Source organism: Ovis canadensis, chromosome 11, assembly GCF_042477335.2.
Source record: "Ovis canadensis isolate MfBH-ARS-UI-01 breed Bighorn chromosome 11, ARS-UI_OviCan_v2, whole genome shotgun sequence".
NCBI classification, from domain to species: Eukaryota; Metazoa; Chordata; class Mammalia; order Artiodactyla; family Bovidae; genus Ovis; species Ovis canadensis.
Genome location: NC_091255.1, coordinates 56,881,336 through 56,899,130, shown reverse-complemented (window position 1 = coordinate 56,899,130; position 17,795 = coordinate 56,881,336). Strand labels below are relative to the sequence as shown.

The 17,795-nt window shown below is 44.1% G+C and overlaps 1 protein-coding gene across 7 annotated transcripts in view; it reads left to right on the top strand.

The window, feature by feature from the left end:
• Positions 1-16,425, top strand: part of PECAM1 (platelet and endothelial cell adhesion molecule 1) — a 129,939-nt gene extending 113,514 nt beyond the window's left edge. For all 7 annotated transcript variants that reach the window (XM_069541776.1, XM_069541777.1, XM_069541774.1 and 4 more), the window contains one exon: positions 13,855-16,425. In XM_069541776.1, coding sequence (XP_069397877.1) covers positions 13,855-13,965 — 111 coding nt within the window. In that variant the 3' untranslated portion in view covers positions 13,966-16,425. The remainder of the gene's footprint in view (positions 1-13,854) is intronic.
• Positions 16,426-17,795: the final 1,370 nt, after the last annotated feature.

Genomic DNA, 17,795 nt, shown 5'->3' with positions numbered 1-17,795 from the left:
TGGGGGGCTCCAGTCCGTAGAGCCGAAAAGTGTCAGACACGACTGAAGAGACTGAGCACACAGACATGTTTATCTGTGTTTTCTTCTAGATTCTTTGGTTTTCATCTTTATTTTCAGGTAGAGCATCAGAAAAGAACTCACAGGAACCATAAATGTTATCATTATGTGTTTTAACGTCACGCTCTTAGTGTTCCCGGATAAAAGGATCACATTCGTCACTGAGGATTTTGGGGGTTTTCGTAAACAGGAGCCCACTTGGGGCCACTGGATGTCACACAGAGTTCTCTGGGCTTGTACTGAATTCCTCCTGGAAGTGCGTCCCTGCTGAGTGTTCAGACATTCTTAGCACAGACAAGGAATACTCTGCAGCCCCACATGCTTCCCGTTTGACTCGGCTGCCAAAGAATTCAGAGCCAAATTCTATACCCCATTAGGGCAATTAACTACCATCAAGGGCTTGTTAAAGTCAACTCCCTCTTCCTTTAGATGCTATCGCTTCCAACTTGATTCCTAACTGTTCTGTTTTATATGACATTTCATCTCTTCGGCAGCTTCAGATCCTTTTGGGAAAAGGCCGAACACAAATAATAACAATTAAGATGGCAGCTTAAAATTTAACTGATAGGAAAAAAACCAACAACAAACGGAAAAAGAAAAAAGGAAAAATTGACTGATACAAACAAGTCCTGCTTTTAAGTTATATTCATTTAGACAAACTGGACAATCGCCCTACAGTCCCTATGACCCTTGCGCACTTCTTTATCATGCTCAAAGATCTGGAGCTCATTTCTTCATCAACTGAATGAGGGGATTGGGAGCTGCCACCTTGAAGCTCTCGTTAAGGACCACAAATATTTTCTTGTGAACCTACGATGTGCCAGACACTGTTCTAGGTACCAGGGATATATCAGTGAAGAAAATAGAGAGATCTGCCCTCATGGAACTTACTACAGAGAGAGAAATAAGCAGTTAATATAATAAGCATATTACATGATACATGAAAAGATGGTAAGGGTTATAGGAAAAGAACTGAGCAGATTGAAGGAGAGAGGAAATCCCTGGGGGCAGGGGGCAGCGTTCAATAGGGTAGTCTGGGCAAACCTCGATAAGAAGTGAGATTTGGCTAAAATATGGCACAACTATACCTCCTTATGAAAGAGAAACAGACTCAGAGACATAGAAAATAGACTTGTGGTTGCCAAGGGGGAGAGGGGAGGGGAAGGGAAGGACTGGCAGTGTGAGATTAGCAGATGTCAACTATTATATATAGAATGAAAGAACAACAGGGGCCTACTGTATAGCGCAGAGAACTATATTCAATACCCTGTGATAAACCATAATGGAAAATAACATGAAAAAAAAGAATGTCTGTATGTGTATAACTGAATCACTTTGCTGTACAGCAGAGATTGCTACATTGTAAATCAGCTGTGTGTGTGTTAGTCACTCAGTCGTGTCTGACTCCTTGTGACCCCGTAGACTATAGCCCGAAAGGCTCCTCTGTCCATGGAATTCTCAAGGCAAGATTGCAGAGTGGGTTGCCATTCCCTTCTCCAAGGGATCTTCCTGACCCAGGGATAAAACCCAGGTCTCTTGAATTGCAGACAGATTTTTTTTTTTTTACCATCTGAGCCATCAGGGAAGACTTCAGTAAAATATATATATATATAAACAAAGAAGAAGAAGAAGTGAGATTTAGGGAAAGACTTGAGGAAGCTGATGGAGTTGGCCAGACAGAAGCATACCTGGGGGAAGAGTGTGCAGGCAGAGAGGACAGCTAGAACAGAGGCGCTGTGGCCGAGAAGCACCAAGGTCAAAGGGCCGGGGAGTGCGGGAGGGAGGGAGGGAGGGAAGGAGGGAAAAGGCAGGAGACCAGATCAGCTCCATTGCTGGCTCTGACAGAAAAATAAAAGTTGCCTCACTGATGGCTCAGATGGTAAAGAATCCGCCTGTAATGCAGGAGGTGCAAGAGACACAGGTTTAATCCCCTGTGGTTGGGAAGATCCCCTGGAGGAGGGCACGGCTACCCACTCCAGTATTCTTGTCTGGAGAATCCCGTGGACAGAGGAGCCTGGGGGGCCCCAGTCCATGGGGTCACAAAGAGTCATAGACACTACTGAGTGACTAACACTTTCACATTTCAAGTGTAAATAGATATGATTCTTCATATGCTTGTCCTAACCCTGCTCCTCCAGGTATGTTCCCCAATCACAGTCACCCTGAAATTTGTTAGAAAGGCATAATCTTAGGACCTACACCAGCCCCACTGAATCAGCATCCGGATAAACAATATCTGGGTGTTGCTGGGAGGACATTCTTGAAAGGATGTTTCTATTGTTCAGTCACTAAATCACGTCCAACTCTTTGCAACCCCATGGACTGTAGCAAGGCAGGTTTCCCTGTCCTCCACTATCTCCTAGAGTTTGCTCAAGTTCATGTCCATTGAGTCGGTGATGCCACCAACCATCTCATCCTCTGTCGCTCCCTTCTCCTGCCTTCAATCTTTTCCAGTGAGTTGGCTCTTTGAATCTTGTGGCCAAAACATGGGAGCTTCAGCTTCAGCATCAGTCCTTCCAGTGAATAGTCAGGGGTGAATTCCTTTAGGACTGACTGGTTTGATCTCCTTGCAGTCCAAAGGACAAGAATCTTCTGCAGCACCACAATCCAAAAGCATCAAGGTATCTTGAAAAGATACCACATTTATAAATATACAGGCATTTTATTTTCGTTTAATTTTTATTAAAATACAGTTGATTGGGACTTCCCTGGTAGTCAAGTGATTAAGACTTCGCCTTCCAGTGCAGAGGGTGTGGGTTTGATCCCTGGTTGGGCACCTAAGATCCCACATGCCTTGTGGCCCAAAAACAAAAACATTAAACAGAAGCAATATTGTAAAAAGTTCAATAAAGACTTTAAAAAATAGTCCACATTTTTAAAAAAATCTTAAAAAAAAAATACAGTTAAGGTACAATGTGTGCTTCAGATAGATGGCAAAATGATTCAGTTTTATCTGTGTGCTTTTGTTTTGTTTTCAGATTCTTTTCCATTATAGGTTATTGCAAGATATTGAGTATACTTCCCTGTGCTATACAGTAGGTCTTTGTTGATTATCTATTACATATACAGTAGTGTGTATCTTTGAACTCCAAACTCCTAAATTATCCCTTCTCCCAATATACAGGCATCATAAACATGCTTTACCTAGTAAGCGCCTTATTTGGTTGAGACAATCCTTAAAATAAGGATCCTTTCATAAGGGCTGTTGAAGGGCAAGAGCTGCTGAGAGCGTCACCTAGCGGTAGCATACGAAAATTCACATCTCTTGTAGAATTCAGTATTGCCTTTAAAGTGGCGGTAGTTTTAACACAATTGGCTTGGACTTCTAAGTACCTCCATATCAGAAAAGACCAAAACGGGCTGAGGAACTTCTCGAGATTAAAGGGTACTTAAAAAAGACTGGACAACTAAATGCAACCTGTGATCTTGGATTGGATCTCAAATCTTTTTTTTTTTTTTAAGGAGTTACTCAAGGACAATATAGGGCCAATTGGGAATATTTGAATATGAAAGGTATGCAAGATAATAGCAAAGTGTTAATGTTCAGTTTCCCATGTGTGATAACACACCATATGCAAGATATTTTCTTAGTATTAGGAATAAAAAGTCATGAAGTCTATACCTAAATTTCAAACAATTCAGCAAAGATTACAATTAATACATAAAAGGAGAATGAAATAAAGCAAACGTGCAAAATGTTAACAACTAGTGAATCCAGGTGAAGAATATACAAGTGTTCATTGTATTACTTCTTGTGACTTTTCTGAAGGCTGGAAAGTTTCCGAAATTAAAAATAAAAGGAATCACTATCATACATGGACACATTTAAGTCACAAGGAACTCCTCCAGGAGACCTGGGACCAGTGGACCAAGTGGTAACAGCTGGGGTAAACTTGAACCCTACCCTACAACGTTTATCTCTGTTTCTCTGGCTGATTTCTCTGGAGAGATTGAAGACCAAACCTTTGGGTGGATGGAGAGAAAAGTGACGGAGTCCCAAGAAGCAGAGGCGAGAAATTAGCTCAGGCCTGGGTCCCCCAGCCTGGCTGTATCATGAGCTCTGTTTCCCTGCTATTTCATGTCTTCGTTCTATATTGTTTTAAATTGCAAACGTGGTGCATATTTATTGTGGAAAAAATCCAATATAGAAGGATAGAGAGTAAAATATGAAAACTCTTCTTAAAACTGTTTCCCTGCTCCTGTGCACTCTGCCTCGAAATAACCAGGGTGAACAGGTCCTTCCAGGGTCCTTCCTGTTTAGTGATAAACCCTGGTTATGCACATCCATGTAGGCAAGTTTTGTGTGGATTTACCTATTTATTCACAGTGTCTGGCATATGAGTGAGTGAGTGTTAATTGCTCAGTCAGGTCTGAGCCTTTGCGACCCCATGGACTGACTGTAGCCTGCCAGGCTCTTCTGTCCATAGCATTTTCCAGGCAAGAACACTGGAGTGAGTTGCCATTCCCTCCTCTGGGGGAATCTTCCCAACCCAGGGATTGAACCCTGGTCTCCTGCATTGCAGGCAGATTCTTTACCCTCTGAGCCACAATAGGTCCTTATTAAATGCTGTTTGAATGAATGATTTCCTTTCACAGAAATGAGATCATTCCGAACATGTTTTTTTCTCGTGCTGTTTTCATTTAACAGTCGATATCCTCCCACTGTCTATATAGGTTTAGTCTTTTTTGCTTCATTTTTTTTTTCAAGATCTCTTTATTTATTTTTTGACTGTGATGTGTCTTAATTGCTGCGTTTGGGCTTTCTCTAGTCACAGCGAGTGGGGGCTACTCTTCATTGCGGTGTTCAGGCTTCTCATTCCAATGGTTTCTCTGGTTGCAGAGCATGGGTTCTAGGGCACACAGACCTCAGAAGTTGTGGATTGAGGGCTCTAGAGAGCTGGCTCAGTAGTTGTGGCCCATGGGCTTAGTTGCTTTGGGGCATGTGAGATCTTCCTGGACCTGGGATCGAACTCATGTCCCCTGCATTGTCAGGCGGATTCTTATACACTGCACCACCAGGGAATGGTGCTTAACACCACCATTCTAGGTGGTGGGCAGTCAGCAGCCCCCTGCCCACCAGGTGGGTGCAAGCATCTAGGGTAAGGGAACCTGACCGTTACCTGAGACTCCGGAAAAGAAGAATCTAAACCGAATGTCTATATACCTCAGCAAAAGCAAGAGAGACAGAGACACAAAGACAGAGAGAGTGCACGAGAGATTGAAGCTCTTCTAGGAAAACAGACAAGCGGCATAAGCCCTGGAAAGCAGATGAAGTGATGGGTGCTCACAGCGTTCGTTGGCAAAATTACTAAGCGTGCACAAAAAGAGACTAATGACTGTGCTTTCCCAGGCTTGATTAAACAGTAATTATACTTCAAAAGCTTGCTAAATGTCCCTCTTTAAAAAACCACCCAGCTAGGCAATTTTTCTTTCACATTTAATAGCAACTATTCTTGTATTCTTTCTTGTCCAAAATGGCCATAATAATGGGGGCGTGGTGGGACAAGCATCTTCACAAGCTGCCGGCGGGAGAGGGGAGCAGCACCATCTTCCCAGAGAATAACTCCTCCGAGAGCCTGAGAAACCTTCCTGCTTTGGCGCCACCATTCCATTTCCAGGAATCTTTCCTAAGGCAATCAGTAGACCCACAGACGAAGATTTACATACAAAATTGTTCATCACTGTCTTGTTCATAGTTCAAAAACATGGGAAATCACCTAAGCAGTGATGCTTGATGAGGGATTCATTTTTTTCTTTTTTTGACTGCACCAGGTGGCTTTTGAGACCCACCAGGAATTGAACCCTGGCCCTGGCCATGAAAAGTGCAGAATCCTAATCAGTGAATTTGCCAGGGAATTCCCAGTACATTTTATTTTCTTTATTTTTTAATTTGGCTTCACCACATGGTGGGGGCTTCCCCGGTGGTTCAGACAGTAAAGAATCTGCCTGCAATGCAGGAGACCCTGGTTCAATCCCTTGAGTCAGGAAGATCCCCTGGAGAAGGGACTGGCAACCCATTCCAGTATTCTTGCCTGGAAAATCCCATCAACAGAGGAGCAGTCCACAGGGTCGTGAAGAGTCGGACACCCATTCACATGCCATGTGGGATCTTAGTTCCCCGACAAAGGATAGAACTCTCAGCCCCTCCACTGGAAGTGTGGCATCTTAACCACTGGATCGCCAGGGAATTCCCAAGGGATGTCTTTTAGAATCAACTGGAAGTTTATTAAATACATGTGTGTGCACACAAACACACACTGGGACAGAAGCTGGATGGTTCAGCTGCAGTTTAAGCATTTCTGTTTTTAATAAGCTCATACAGGTCCTTCTTATGTTTTGATGTAAGTTTGAGAATCATTCACCCTGAACCCTCTAGGATTATGGGTTAGTTCAATCAGTTCAGTCACTCAATTGTGTCTGACTCTTTGCGACCCCATGGACTGCAGCACGCCAGGCTTCCCTGTCCATCACCAACTCCCGGAGTTTACTCAGACTCACGTCCATTGAGTTGGTGATGCCATCCAACCATCTCATTCTGTGATCCCCTTCTCCTCCTGCCCTCAATCTTTCCCAGCATCAGGGGTTTTCCAATAAGTCAGTTTTTCACATCAGGTGGCCAAAGTATTGTAGTTTCAGCTTCAACATTGGTCCTTCTGATGAACATTCAGGACTGATTTCCTTTAGGATGGACTGGTTGGATCTTCTTGCAGTCCAAGGGACTCTCAAGAGTCTTCTCCAGCACCACAGTTCAAAAGCATCAATTCTTTGCTGCTTAGGTTTCCTTATAGTCCAACTCTCACATCCATACATGACCACAGGAAAAACCATAGCTTTGACTAGACGGACCTTTGTTGGCAAAGTAATGTCTCTGCTTTTTAATATGCTGTCTAGGTTGGTCATAACTTTTCCTCCAAGTAGCAAGCGTCTTAATTTCATGGCTGCAATCACCATCTGCAGTGATTTTGGAGCCCCCCCAAATAAAGTCTGCCACTGTTTCCACTGTTTCTCCATCGATTTGCCATGAAGTGATGGGATCAGATGCATGATCTTAGTTTTCTGAATGTTGAGTTTTAAGCCAACTTTTTCACTCTCCTCTTTCACTTTCATCAAGAGGCTCTTTAGTTCTTCTTTGCTTTCTGCCATAAGGGTGGTGTCATCTGCATACCTGAGGTTATTGATGTTTCTCCCGGCAATCTTGATTCCAGCTTGTGCTTCATCCAGCCCAGCGTTTCTCATGATGTATTCTGCATATATGTTAAATAAGCAGGGTGACAATATACAGCCTTGATGTACTCCTTTTCCGATTTGGAACCAGTCTGTTGTTCCATGTCCAGTTCTAACTGTTGCTTCCTGCCCTGCATACAGATTTCTCAGGAGGCAGGTCAGGTGGTTTAGTATTCCCATCTCTTTCAGAATTTTCCACAGTTTGTGGTGATCCACACATCCAAGGGCTTTGGCATAGTCAATAAAGCAGAAGTAGATGTTTTTCTGGAACTCTCTTGCTTTTTCAATGATCCAACAGATGTTGGCAATTTGGTCTCTGGTTCCTCTGCCTTTTCTAAATCCAGCTTGAACATCTGGAATTTCATGGTTCATGTATTGCTGAAGTCTGGCTTGGAGAATTTTGAGCATTAATTTGCAAGCCTGTGAGATGAGTGCAATTGTGCGGTAGTTTGAGCATTCTTTGGCATTGCCTTTCTTTGGGATTGGAATGAAAACTGACCTTTTCCAGTCCTGTGGCCACTGCTGAGTTTTCCAAATTTGCTGGCATATTGAGTACAGCACTTTAATAGCATCATCTTTTAGGATTTGAAATAGCTCAACTGGAATTCCATCGCCTCCACTAGCTTTGTTTGTAGTGGTGCTTCCTAAGGCCCACTTCACTTTGTATTCCAGGATGTCTGGCTCTAGGTGAGTAATCACATCATCATGATTATCTGGGTTGTGAAGATCTTTTTTTGTACAGTTCCTCTGTGTATTCTTGCCACCTTTTCTTAATATCTTCTGCTTTTGTTAGGTCCATATGATTTCTGTCCTTTATCAAGCCCATCTTTGCATGAAATGTTCCCTTGGCAGCTCTAATTTTCTTGAAGAGATCTCTAGTCTTTCCTATTCTATTGTTTTCCTCTATTTCTTTGCATTGATCGCTGAGGAAGGCTTTCTTATCTCTCCTTGCTATTCTTTGGAACTCTGCATTCAAATGGATATATCTTTCCTTTTCTCCTTTGCCTTTCGCTTCTCTTCTATTCACAGCTATTTGTAAGGCCTCCTCAGACAACCATTTTGCCTTTTTGCATTTCTTTTTCTTGGAGATGGTCTTAATCCCTGCCTCCTGTACAATGTCATGAACCTCCATCCATAGTTCTTCAGGCACTCTATCAGATCTAATTCCTTGAATCTATTTCTCACTCTCACTGTATAATCATAAGGGATTTGATTCCCACCCATCAACAGAAAATTGGATTAAAGATTTACTGAGCATGACCCCGCCCATCAGAACAAGACCCAATTTCCCCCTCAGTCGGTCTCTCCCATCAGGATTATGGGTATTTCTTCTTTAAATATATATCATCATATATATGTGTATTTTTTCAGATCTCACAGTGGGCTTGAGTGCTATGTATAATCAGAAAACTGTATTAAGAAAATAGACTAGAAGGCAGCTAAGGAGGTTCGCCTGGCAAACAACTGATGTGTACCAGGCCTTGTGTGCGGTGTTGATTCTGAAATAAAGCAAGCACGGTCTGCCCTACTAGAAGCTCACAGGCCACCACAGGAAACAGCTTTGGGGAGACAAATGTTTTTTGGAGAAATGTGTTTTACTAGAGGTAAGTTCGAGGTACAAGGCGTGATTAGCTCTGGTTAGAAGACCAGGAAATCACTTCCGGAATAGGAGACATTTCAGCCAGACCGCCTCGAGGAGGGAAGGAGGAAAGGGCATTGCAGACTCAGGGTGGGAACAGCTCATATAAAGGCACACAGGTAGGAATGCCCTGGCGTGTTAGAGGAAACCTGAGCATTGACGAGGGGCTGGAGCAAAAGGCTTAAGAGGAGGTGAAACTGGAGAGGCAGCTGAGCCCAGCCCCAGGGCTTGTGGGGCCTGAGCTGGAAGGCAGGTGATTCCCAGACTGTGTGCCGAGGAACACCTGTCCTCCTTCAGGCTGTGATGGATGCTCAGAGCAAAGGGGTTCCATGGCAAAATAACTTTGGAAAACTCTAGGTTAAAGTGGGTTGTGTTTTTTTTCTTTTTAAAATAATTGTAGGACACACAAAAGCCTTTAATATATGCCAGGGATTCTCTGAGACTGGGCAGCCTAGGGAGCGTGCCTTAAGTTTATTTAAGGCAGACTGGTCACTTCTCCCCTCCACGTACATTTTACTGGTGTTGTTGCTTTAAAGAAAATTTATTCTATCTTATGTAGTGATGTCCCCAGGGCGTGGTTTGGGAAACTTGGCTGCGGTCAGTCGGAAGCCCAGGAGAGAAAGCAGTGACATGGGAAGAGCTCAGGAGTCACCAGACCTGGGCTCAAGTCCCAGTTTCACTGTTTACCAGGTCAGTGATCTTGGGCAAGTTACAGAAGCAAATTGCTTCATTAGTGAAATAGGACTAATAATGAGGCTCCCCTCATAGCTCAGTCGGTAAAGAATCTGCCTGCAGTGCAGGAGACCCGGGTTCGATCCCTGGGTCGGGAAGATCCCCTGGAGTAGGAAATGGCAAACCACTCCAGTGTGCTAGCCTGGAGAATTCCACAGACGGAGGAGCCTGGCAGGCTACAGCCCATGAGGCTGAAAGAGTCGGACACGACTTAGCGACTAAAGAGAGAGAGAAAGAGAGGCTTTGGGAGGTTAATGAAAGAATACCAGCTACATGGTAGATGCCCCATATGTTCTCAGTAATTGACAGTCATCCTGCTAATCTTCTCATCTGTGTTTCAGGAAGATCCCTTGGCGGCTGGCTTGGAGGGTTGCCAGCCAAGTTCAAGCCTGAAGGCAGGGGACTAATGAAAATGCCCTGTGGCTGCAAGAGGCAGAAAATCAAGGGACTGGGTGGCTAGATGGAGTTAAAAGGGGAATATTGACAGCATCCTGGGGTTTGGGAACAGTGGGTCTGAGGGTTCGTGGGGCTTTGAGCGGGGATGGAAAGTCCAGGAGGAGCAGCATTTTAGAGAGGAAAATAATGAATTTTTTTCCTAACTCTGACTCTTCTGCATGATTTAAAACTGTCTCTAAGAGCTACTCCTTGATTTATTTATTTTTTTAGAATTGTAGACACAATGATTACTCCCGGTTTCAAATTGCATTTCACCGTTGTTTTTCTTTGCCAGACTCAGAGGGTTTTTATTATGTCTTTTCCCCAGCCTGTAATAACAAAAGAAGAAAGAATGAATTTCAGGTGGGAAAATTAGTTGCTCAGCTCTGGCCTGAAAATTACCACGTATGAGTGTGTCTAGGTGCTGTCATGGGAGAAAGATTCTGTGGTTCCACAGGCGTGGGGCGGGAGTGGAAATGCTGCCTTTTGAATGGATGCCAGTGGCACACAGACGTTTCTACCCTGGGAGACAGCAGTGTACCCCCTATGAACCTGTGTGCTCACCACGAAGCCGCCACTGATTATAGGGAACAAATGGTAATAAGAGGACCACGCCAGACAGTTTGCTTGGAGTAGAGCTGATCCTTGTGACCTCCCAGGAAGACAGGTCAAAACAGCACCATTCTGAGAACTTCCCTGGTGGTCCAGCAGTTAAGACTCTGTGCTTCCCATGGAGGGGGCACGGGTTCAACCCCTGGTCAGGGAACTAAGATCCCACATGCCATAAGGCATGGTCAAATTATTTTAAAAAAAAAGACAGCAAGCAAGCGCTATTTGTCTGTGAGGATACTGAGGCTTAGGAGGTGCAGTTGCCTGCCTGAGGCCACATAACTAAATAGGGCACAGCTGAAATTCCAGTTTAGGTCTTTCTGCTTCCAAAGTGCAAAAACAATAATAACAAAAACACCAAAGTGCAAACTCCACTATCCCATTTCTACGTGTCTCTGGAGGATGCAAATAAGATGCTTGGCACAGCACCTGGCACATAGTAGGCATGCAGTCAAGATGCTCCTATTATAATTGTTATTCCTAAAATTCAAAGCAGGGTGGCTACTGGTGGCAGAATCTGAGGGCTACCGTGAGGCCACCCCACCCGCAGCCCCAGAGGTAACAGTAGCATGTGTTTATACACGGTGTTCTTACCAGCATTTCCCTTAAACCTAATAGCATTTGCAGCAGGAGGGAACCTTTCTCACCTGTGTCACTGCGGGAGTTTTACAGGCAAAGGAACGAAAGATTAGGATTGCCTCGAATCCCCCAGTAAGGAGAGTGAGACTCGAACTCGGATCTCCTGACTCCCAAGCCCTCCCTCACTTGTAGAGCATTCACTCCAGGGATGGTGTCTTCAAGTCTCTCTCTGTTCTGTCTTCCTGACACCTTCTTCTCTGCAGGTCAAATCCCCCTCTGCTTCTATCATGTAAAGACACTTTTGACGCATTGAGAGTCCACTCAGATAAATGAGGATAGCCTCTCCATCTCAAGAACCTTAACTTCTTCACATCTGCAAGGATTTTTTTATTTTTTTGCATAGAAGGAGCATCCACAGGTCCAGGGATTCAAATGTGTATGTATTCTGGGGCATCATTTCTGAGCATACCCCAGTGGCTGAATAAATTCATGTATCTGTTAACTATCCTCCAAAGATCTGGAGACTGAGAGTTGTGAGGGGAGTGTCCTGGCAGAGAAAGAAAAAGGTGAAAAAGAGGAGGATGGGGTTGAGGTCTTGAGTAGGCTCAGGCAGCCCCTCTGAGTTTTAGGGGTGACGAATGAGCAGTCAGGACAGTCACTGGATGCCCTTGGGGAGAGGTCAGCAAAGCATTGAGCACCCATGTCAGCTGACCCATCATGGATAGAGTCAAAATAATGGTGTGGTCCATGGATCTTAATGACCAATTTAGGTCCCTGGACCACTGGAAACTTCTTGAGTGTCTGTACCGGGGCCCACTTTGGAAAGCCTATTCTGTATCATCACATACTGGCCATAGTCTTTAAGACCTGACCCCTGTCACCACAATTGGCCTGGCTTTTTCCTAAAACCCCTCAACCCCTTCTGTACATCTTTTTCAGGGAGCATCACTTTTGTAGATGGTGCAGCTTATCTTTGTCCTGGGTGTTCACCTGCATTCACTCTGGGAGGGGATAGAGGACTGGTTTGAACCCAGAGTTTTAACTACACCTCATATGTTCTTTTTCACAGTTTAAGGGTTGTATCTTTTATATTTTAAATTAATTTTTATCAGAGAAGAGTTGCTTCAAAAAAGTGAACCAGCTGCTACTGCTGCTAAGTCATGTCTGACTCTTCAGTCGTGTCCAACTCTGTGTGACCCCATAGATGGCAGCCCACCAGGCTCCCCCGTCCCTGGGATTCTCCAGGCAAGAACACTGGAGTGGGTTGCCATTTCCTTCTCCAATGCATGAAAGTGAAGTTGCTCAGTCGTGTCCGACTCTTAGCGACCCCATGGACTGCAGCCCACCAGGCTCCCCCGTCCATGGGATTTTCCAGGCAAGAGTACTGGAGTGGGGTGCCATTGCCTTCTCCAGAACCAGCTATACATATACATATATCTGAAGAAGGGCATGACAACGCGCTCCAGTATTCTTGCCTGGAGAGTTCCATGTACAGAGGAGCCTGGCAGCCATTGTCCATGGGGTTGCAAAGAGTCGGACACGACTGCCTAACACACACACACATACACGTGCCCCCTCTTTTTTGGATTTCCTTCCCATTTAGGTTACCACAGAGCACTGAGTAGAGATCCCTGAGCTATACAGTAAGTTCTCATTACTTATCTATTTTCTGCTGCTGCTGCTGCTAAGTCGCTTCAGTCGTGTCTGACTCTGTGCGACCCCATAGACGACAGCCCACCAGGCTCCCCCCTCCCTGGGATTCTCCAGGCAAGAATACTGGAGTGGGGTGCCATTGCCTTCTCCAATCTATTTTCTACATAGTCTCAACAGTGTATATACATCAATCCCAATCTCCCAATTCATCCCATACTCCCCCAGGGGTTGTACCTTTTAAAAAGTATTATTATTTAAAGATACCCATCTGTAACAACAACAACAAAAGAAACAGGCTCACAGACACAGAGAATGAAGTAGTGGTTATCGGTGAGGAGAGGGAAGAAGCAAGGGCAAGATAGGATAGGGGACTAAGAAATATAAACTAGTAGGTGTAAAATAAACTACAAAGATATATTGTACAACACAGGGAATGTAGCCAATATTTTACAATAACTATTAATGGAGTATAAACTTTAAGAATTCTGAAAAAAAAGATACTCATCTGTATGGAACAGTAACAATAAAAATAGTTAAAATAATCACTGCTAATAATAGCCTTTGTGTGTTACACACTGTTTTAAGAGCTTTGGGCTTTGCATATATAAAATAATTATGTGTGTGTATGTATACTAGTTACTCAGGATGGACTGTAGCCCGTCAGGCTCCTCTGTCCATGGAATTCTCCAGGCAAGAATATTGGAATGTGTAGCCATTCCCTTCTCCAGGGGATCTTCCTAACCGAGGAAATGAACCCAGGTTTCCCACACTGTGGGCAGATTCTTTACCATCTAAGCCACTTACTGGTAGCTAAAATAATTATAATTAAATGGAAATATAATTAAACCATTGTAATAAGTGATTTAATCTTCCCTGTACAACAATCCTGTAAAGTAGATACTAACATTATCTTCTTCATCTCACAGGGGAAGAAACTGAAGCTTAGCAAGGTGAAAGGGCAGATGCAGGAGGAAGTCCACCTCCAGAGTCCTGCTCTTATCCATGAGGACATATGTGTCCCTTTTGGATGTTCTTGAAGCAATGCCACAGTCAGGAGGAAGTTTTCCAGACTCCTCAGGAAGAAGACAGAGACCGGCAATTCCGAAAGGAAGAGCATCTGAAGAGTCCCAGGTCCCCACACCTGCTGAGCTTTCGTCAGTTACAGATTCCCAGCCCTTCATCCCCCACAGACTGCCTGCATCAGAATTTCTGGGTGGAAGCATGAAAATTCATTTAGTCAACACCTCCCCCCGAAGTGGTTTTGATGCTGTTGATCCAGGTGCCGGGAACCCAGAAGCTCGGGTCTGCTCCTCCCACTTTACAGGAAGGGAAATGGGTTTGGAGGAGCTGGATGACTTTAACGAGGTCCTGCAGCTGGTTTCGCCCCTTACAAAGCAGGGTTGACCCAGGGAGGATCTGAGGTGGGTGGAGCTATGACAAACTCAGGTGTGGCTCTTGGGTTCTCTCTCTCTACTGATCTTCCAGTGGGCAGATGCTGGCTAGGTTTCTTCTGCATAGGCAGGAAGCCCTAGGGCAGGGGGTCTCCTCTCTGAAGGTTGGACACAGTGGAGACGAGTTTTCAGGATGGCTCATACAATAGTTCTGAGATGGGTGAGCTAGATTCATGGGGCGAGTATGATGAGTTCATGAGTCATATGAAATCCTTGAGCCAGGTTTCTCACCTGAGGACAATCACACGATGTCCCCAAGCTGCCCCTGGCCCCATGATTCAGATAGAGCTTGGGTTGGAAGTCCCATGGCACAGGACCCAGCGTGACATTTCCGCTCGCTGTGGGGCGATACAATCATCTATTTAATGCTTCATTGGATTTTTGTCTAAGAGTAGTTGCTTTGTTTGACCACAAGGGAGTGCTAATGGCCTTGGCGGCCACGGGTTGGGGCGTGGAAAACATTGAGGGCTTTAAAAAGGAAATCTCAAGATTGCTCCCTCCTTAATCCATCAAAACTTAATTTTTTTTTCTATTCTGCACTTAACAATTTTTCTGCAATGAACTTACTTTGCCTCTACAAAATAAGAATGATGGGAGATGAGAATCACCACTCTGATAAATTGTTATTTTGGTATACTACCTTTGTATACTTCCTTAACATGGTTGTGGTTATATGGTGGGAAAATTGCTTACCGGCTTTTAAATTGGATACTGTAATACTTTTCTGTTACTACAAGTTCTTCAAAAACACGTTTATTGCTGCATATTATACACTGATCATATATTGAGGGCTCACTTGGTACCAGGAAAACACTTTACGGAGTGTTTTATGTGTATTTTTACTTAGTCCTCATTCCATGAGGTAGATACTGTTATTACTCATATTTTATCTTTGAGCAAAGAGGATGCTTCAAGAAAACTTGATAATAAATGGTGGTGTGAAGTGTATTACGTCAAACATCACTGTCTTTCTCTAATCACAATGCTTGTTCATTGGGTATTACCCACACTCACTTAATCATTCACCTAGGGTGTCCATTTCACTTATTCCAACTTTCATTATTACAAATAAAGCTGCAGAAAACATCTTTTATGTATAAAGCTGTTTCTGGATTTAGGAAATTTTCTAGAAGTGAAGTTACCAAGTCTAAACATTTTAAGGCTCTTGACAAATACACGGCACCAAATATTTTTGTGTTTGTTTTTAATTTTCGTTTGTTTCTTTTTGGCTGTGCTGGTCTTCGTTGCCGCGCGCGGGTTTTCTCCAGGTGTGGAGTGAGGGCTTCTCATCGCAGTGGCTTCTTGCTGCAAAGCAAGTGTTCTAGGGCACTCGGGCTCCAGTCCTTGCGGTGCGTGGGCTCAGTAGTTGCGGCCTGTGGGCCCCTGAGCCCTGGCTTCGGTAGCTGTGGTGCATGAGCTCAGTTGCCCCAAGGCATGAGGGGTCCTCCCAGATGAGGGGTCAAACCCATGCCCCCTGCATTACAAGGCAGATCCCTAACCACTGGACCATGAGGAAGGCCCCAGATATAAATTTTTTAATTTCAGGGAAACTTGAGCTCTGACCAGATGTTTTATTTTTTTAACTTTAAATTTTATATTAGCCTGTAGCCGGTTACCGATGTGACAGTTTCAGGCGGCCAGCAAAGGGGCTTAGCTGTGTATCCGCATGTATTCATCCTCTCCCAAACTCCCCTCCCCAGTAGGCTGCTGGCTGGATATTTCACGGCACTAAGAAACTGTTGTTGCTATTTCTAGATGTGCTGATGGTACTGTGGTTATATACTTTTAAAGAGCCTTTCCTGGTGATAGCAGTAAAGCATTTACAAATGAAACAATATTGTATAGAATGTAGTTTAAAATAAGTAAGGGAGGAATGGGGATTGATTAAAAAAAAAGATGAGGTGTGTGTTGATGGTTGATAAAGCTGGGTTATGAGTACGCAGGTGTCAATGATGCTCTTCTCTCTACTTTGTATGTGTTTGAAAATTCCTAGGACAAAGAGTTTAAAACATAGCAATAAAAATATCTTGGAATCAACAAAGAGAAGACAGCCTTTTATCTCCTGTTGTACCCAATTAGTGAGAAAGGCAGAAAAAGGTGGCTTTCTACCAACAGAATAATTTTGCTCATATCCCTCTCTCCATCAAACAGAAGTTAAGTTCTCCCTAAAACCAAAACATATCAACTGATTTTGTTTTGCTAAGATTTTATTTTTAACAGGATTATAGAGCTGGAAAGAGTCTTAGAGATCTGGGCTTCATTTTTTTTTAAATTTCTGAGAATCGTCTTCTGAATTATAATCAATCCTCTTATGACAATTTCACACACTTCTTAGCCATCATTTGGTGCAGCCTTTGTTAAGTTTCTGGAATTGGCCAGCATTCCCTTTCATGGGGGGAAATTCACTCATTATTTTATTATTTTTGGCCACACTGTGTGGCATGACGGATCTCAGTTCCCCAATCAGGGGTAGAACCTATGCCCCCCTGCAGTGGAAGTACAGAGTCTTAACCAGTGGACCACCAGGGAAGTCCCTCACGCATCATTTTAAGTCTAAAAAGCCGTATGTTTTGTTTTATGGACACAGGTGTTTTTGGAGACTGTCTTCTGGGGGAGGTCATGGCATCAAAAGGAAACAGTTATACTGCTTGGCACTTGGCATTCACACCCCACTGTGGTTTTATCCAAATCCCCTCCACCCTCCCGCCCTCCCTGCTCTTCCTCCTGTGGGTTGGCACCTTCTATCCACCCTCCTGTGTTCTTTCCGCAAGACACACAGGCTTCACCCAGACAATTCTGCCAGCAGTCAGGTCTGGGCTTGTCAACACAGCACGTACTCTGGGCAGCTGGTTCCCAGGGAGGTAAACTCGGAAGAGGATGTTGATGAAAGCCTAGGAACAGCATGGTGTCAAGACCGGAGGTCTTGGTTTTTTTCAGTCTTTAAGAGTCCTTAATATATGGAATCAAAAACAAACAAAAAACAAACTTAAGAGGATACAGAGGAACTGGGGACTTCTCTGGTGGTCTAGTGGTTAAGAATCCACCTTCCAATGCTGGGGACATGGGTTCAATCCCTGGTTGGAGAACTAAGATCCCACATGCAGAGAGGCAACTAAGGCCATGTGTTTGTGAAGACACAAGTCTTCACATGTGTCTCAGTGAAGACTCAGCACAGGCAAAATAAATAAGAGATACAGAGAACACACTTGTTAAGTCATCTCCGACTCTTTGCGACCCCATGTAGCACACCAGGCTCCTCTGTTTTCCACTATCTCCCTGAGTTTGCTCAAATTCATGTCCATTGTGTTGGTGATGCTATCTAACTGTCTCATCCCCTGCCGCCCTCGTCTCCTTCTGTCTTCAATCTTTCCCAGCATCAGGGTCTTTTCCAATGAATTAGCTCTTTGCATCAGGTG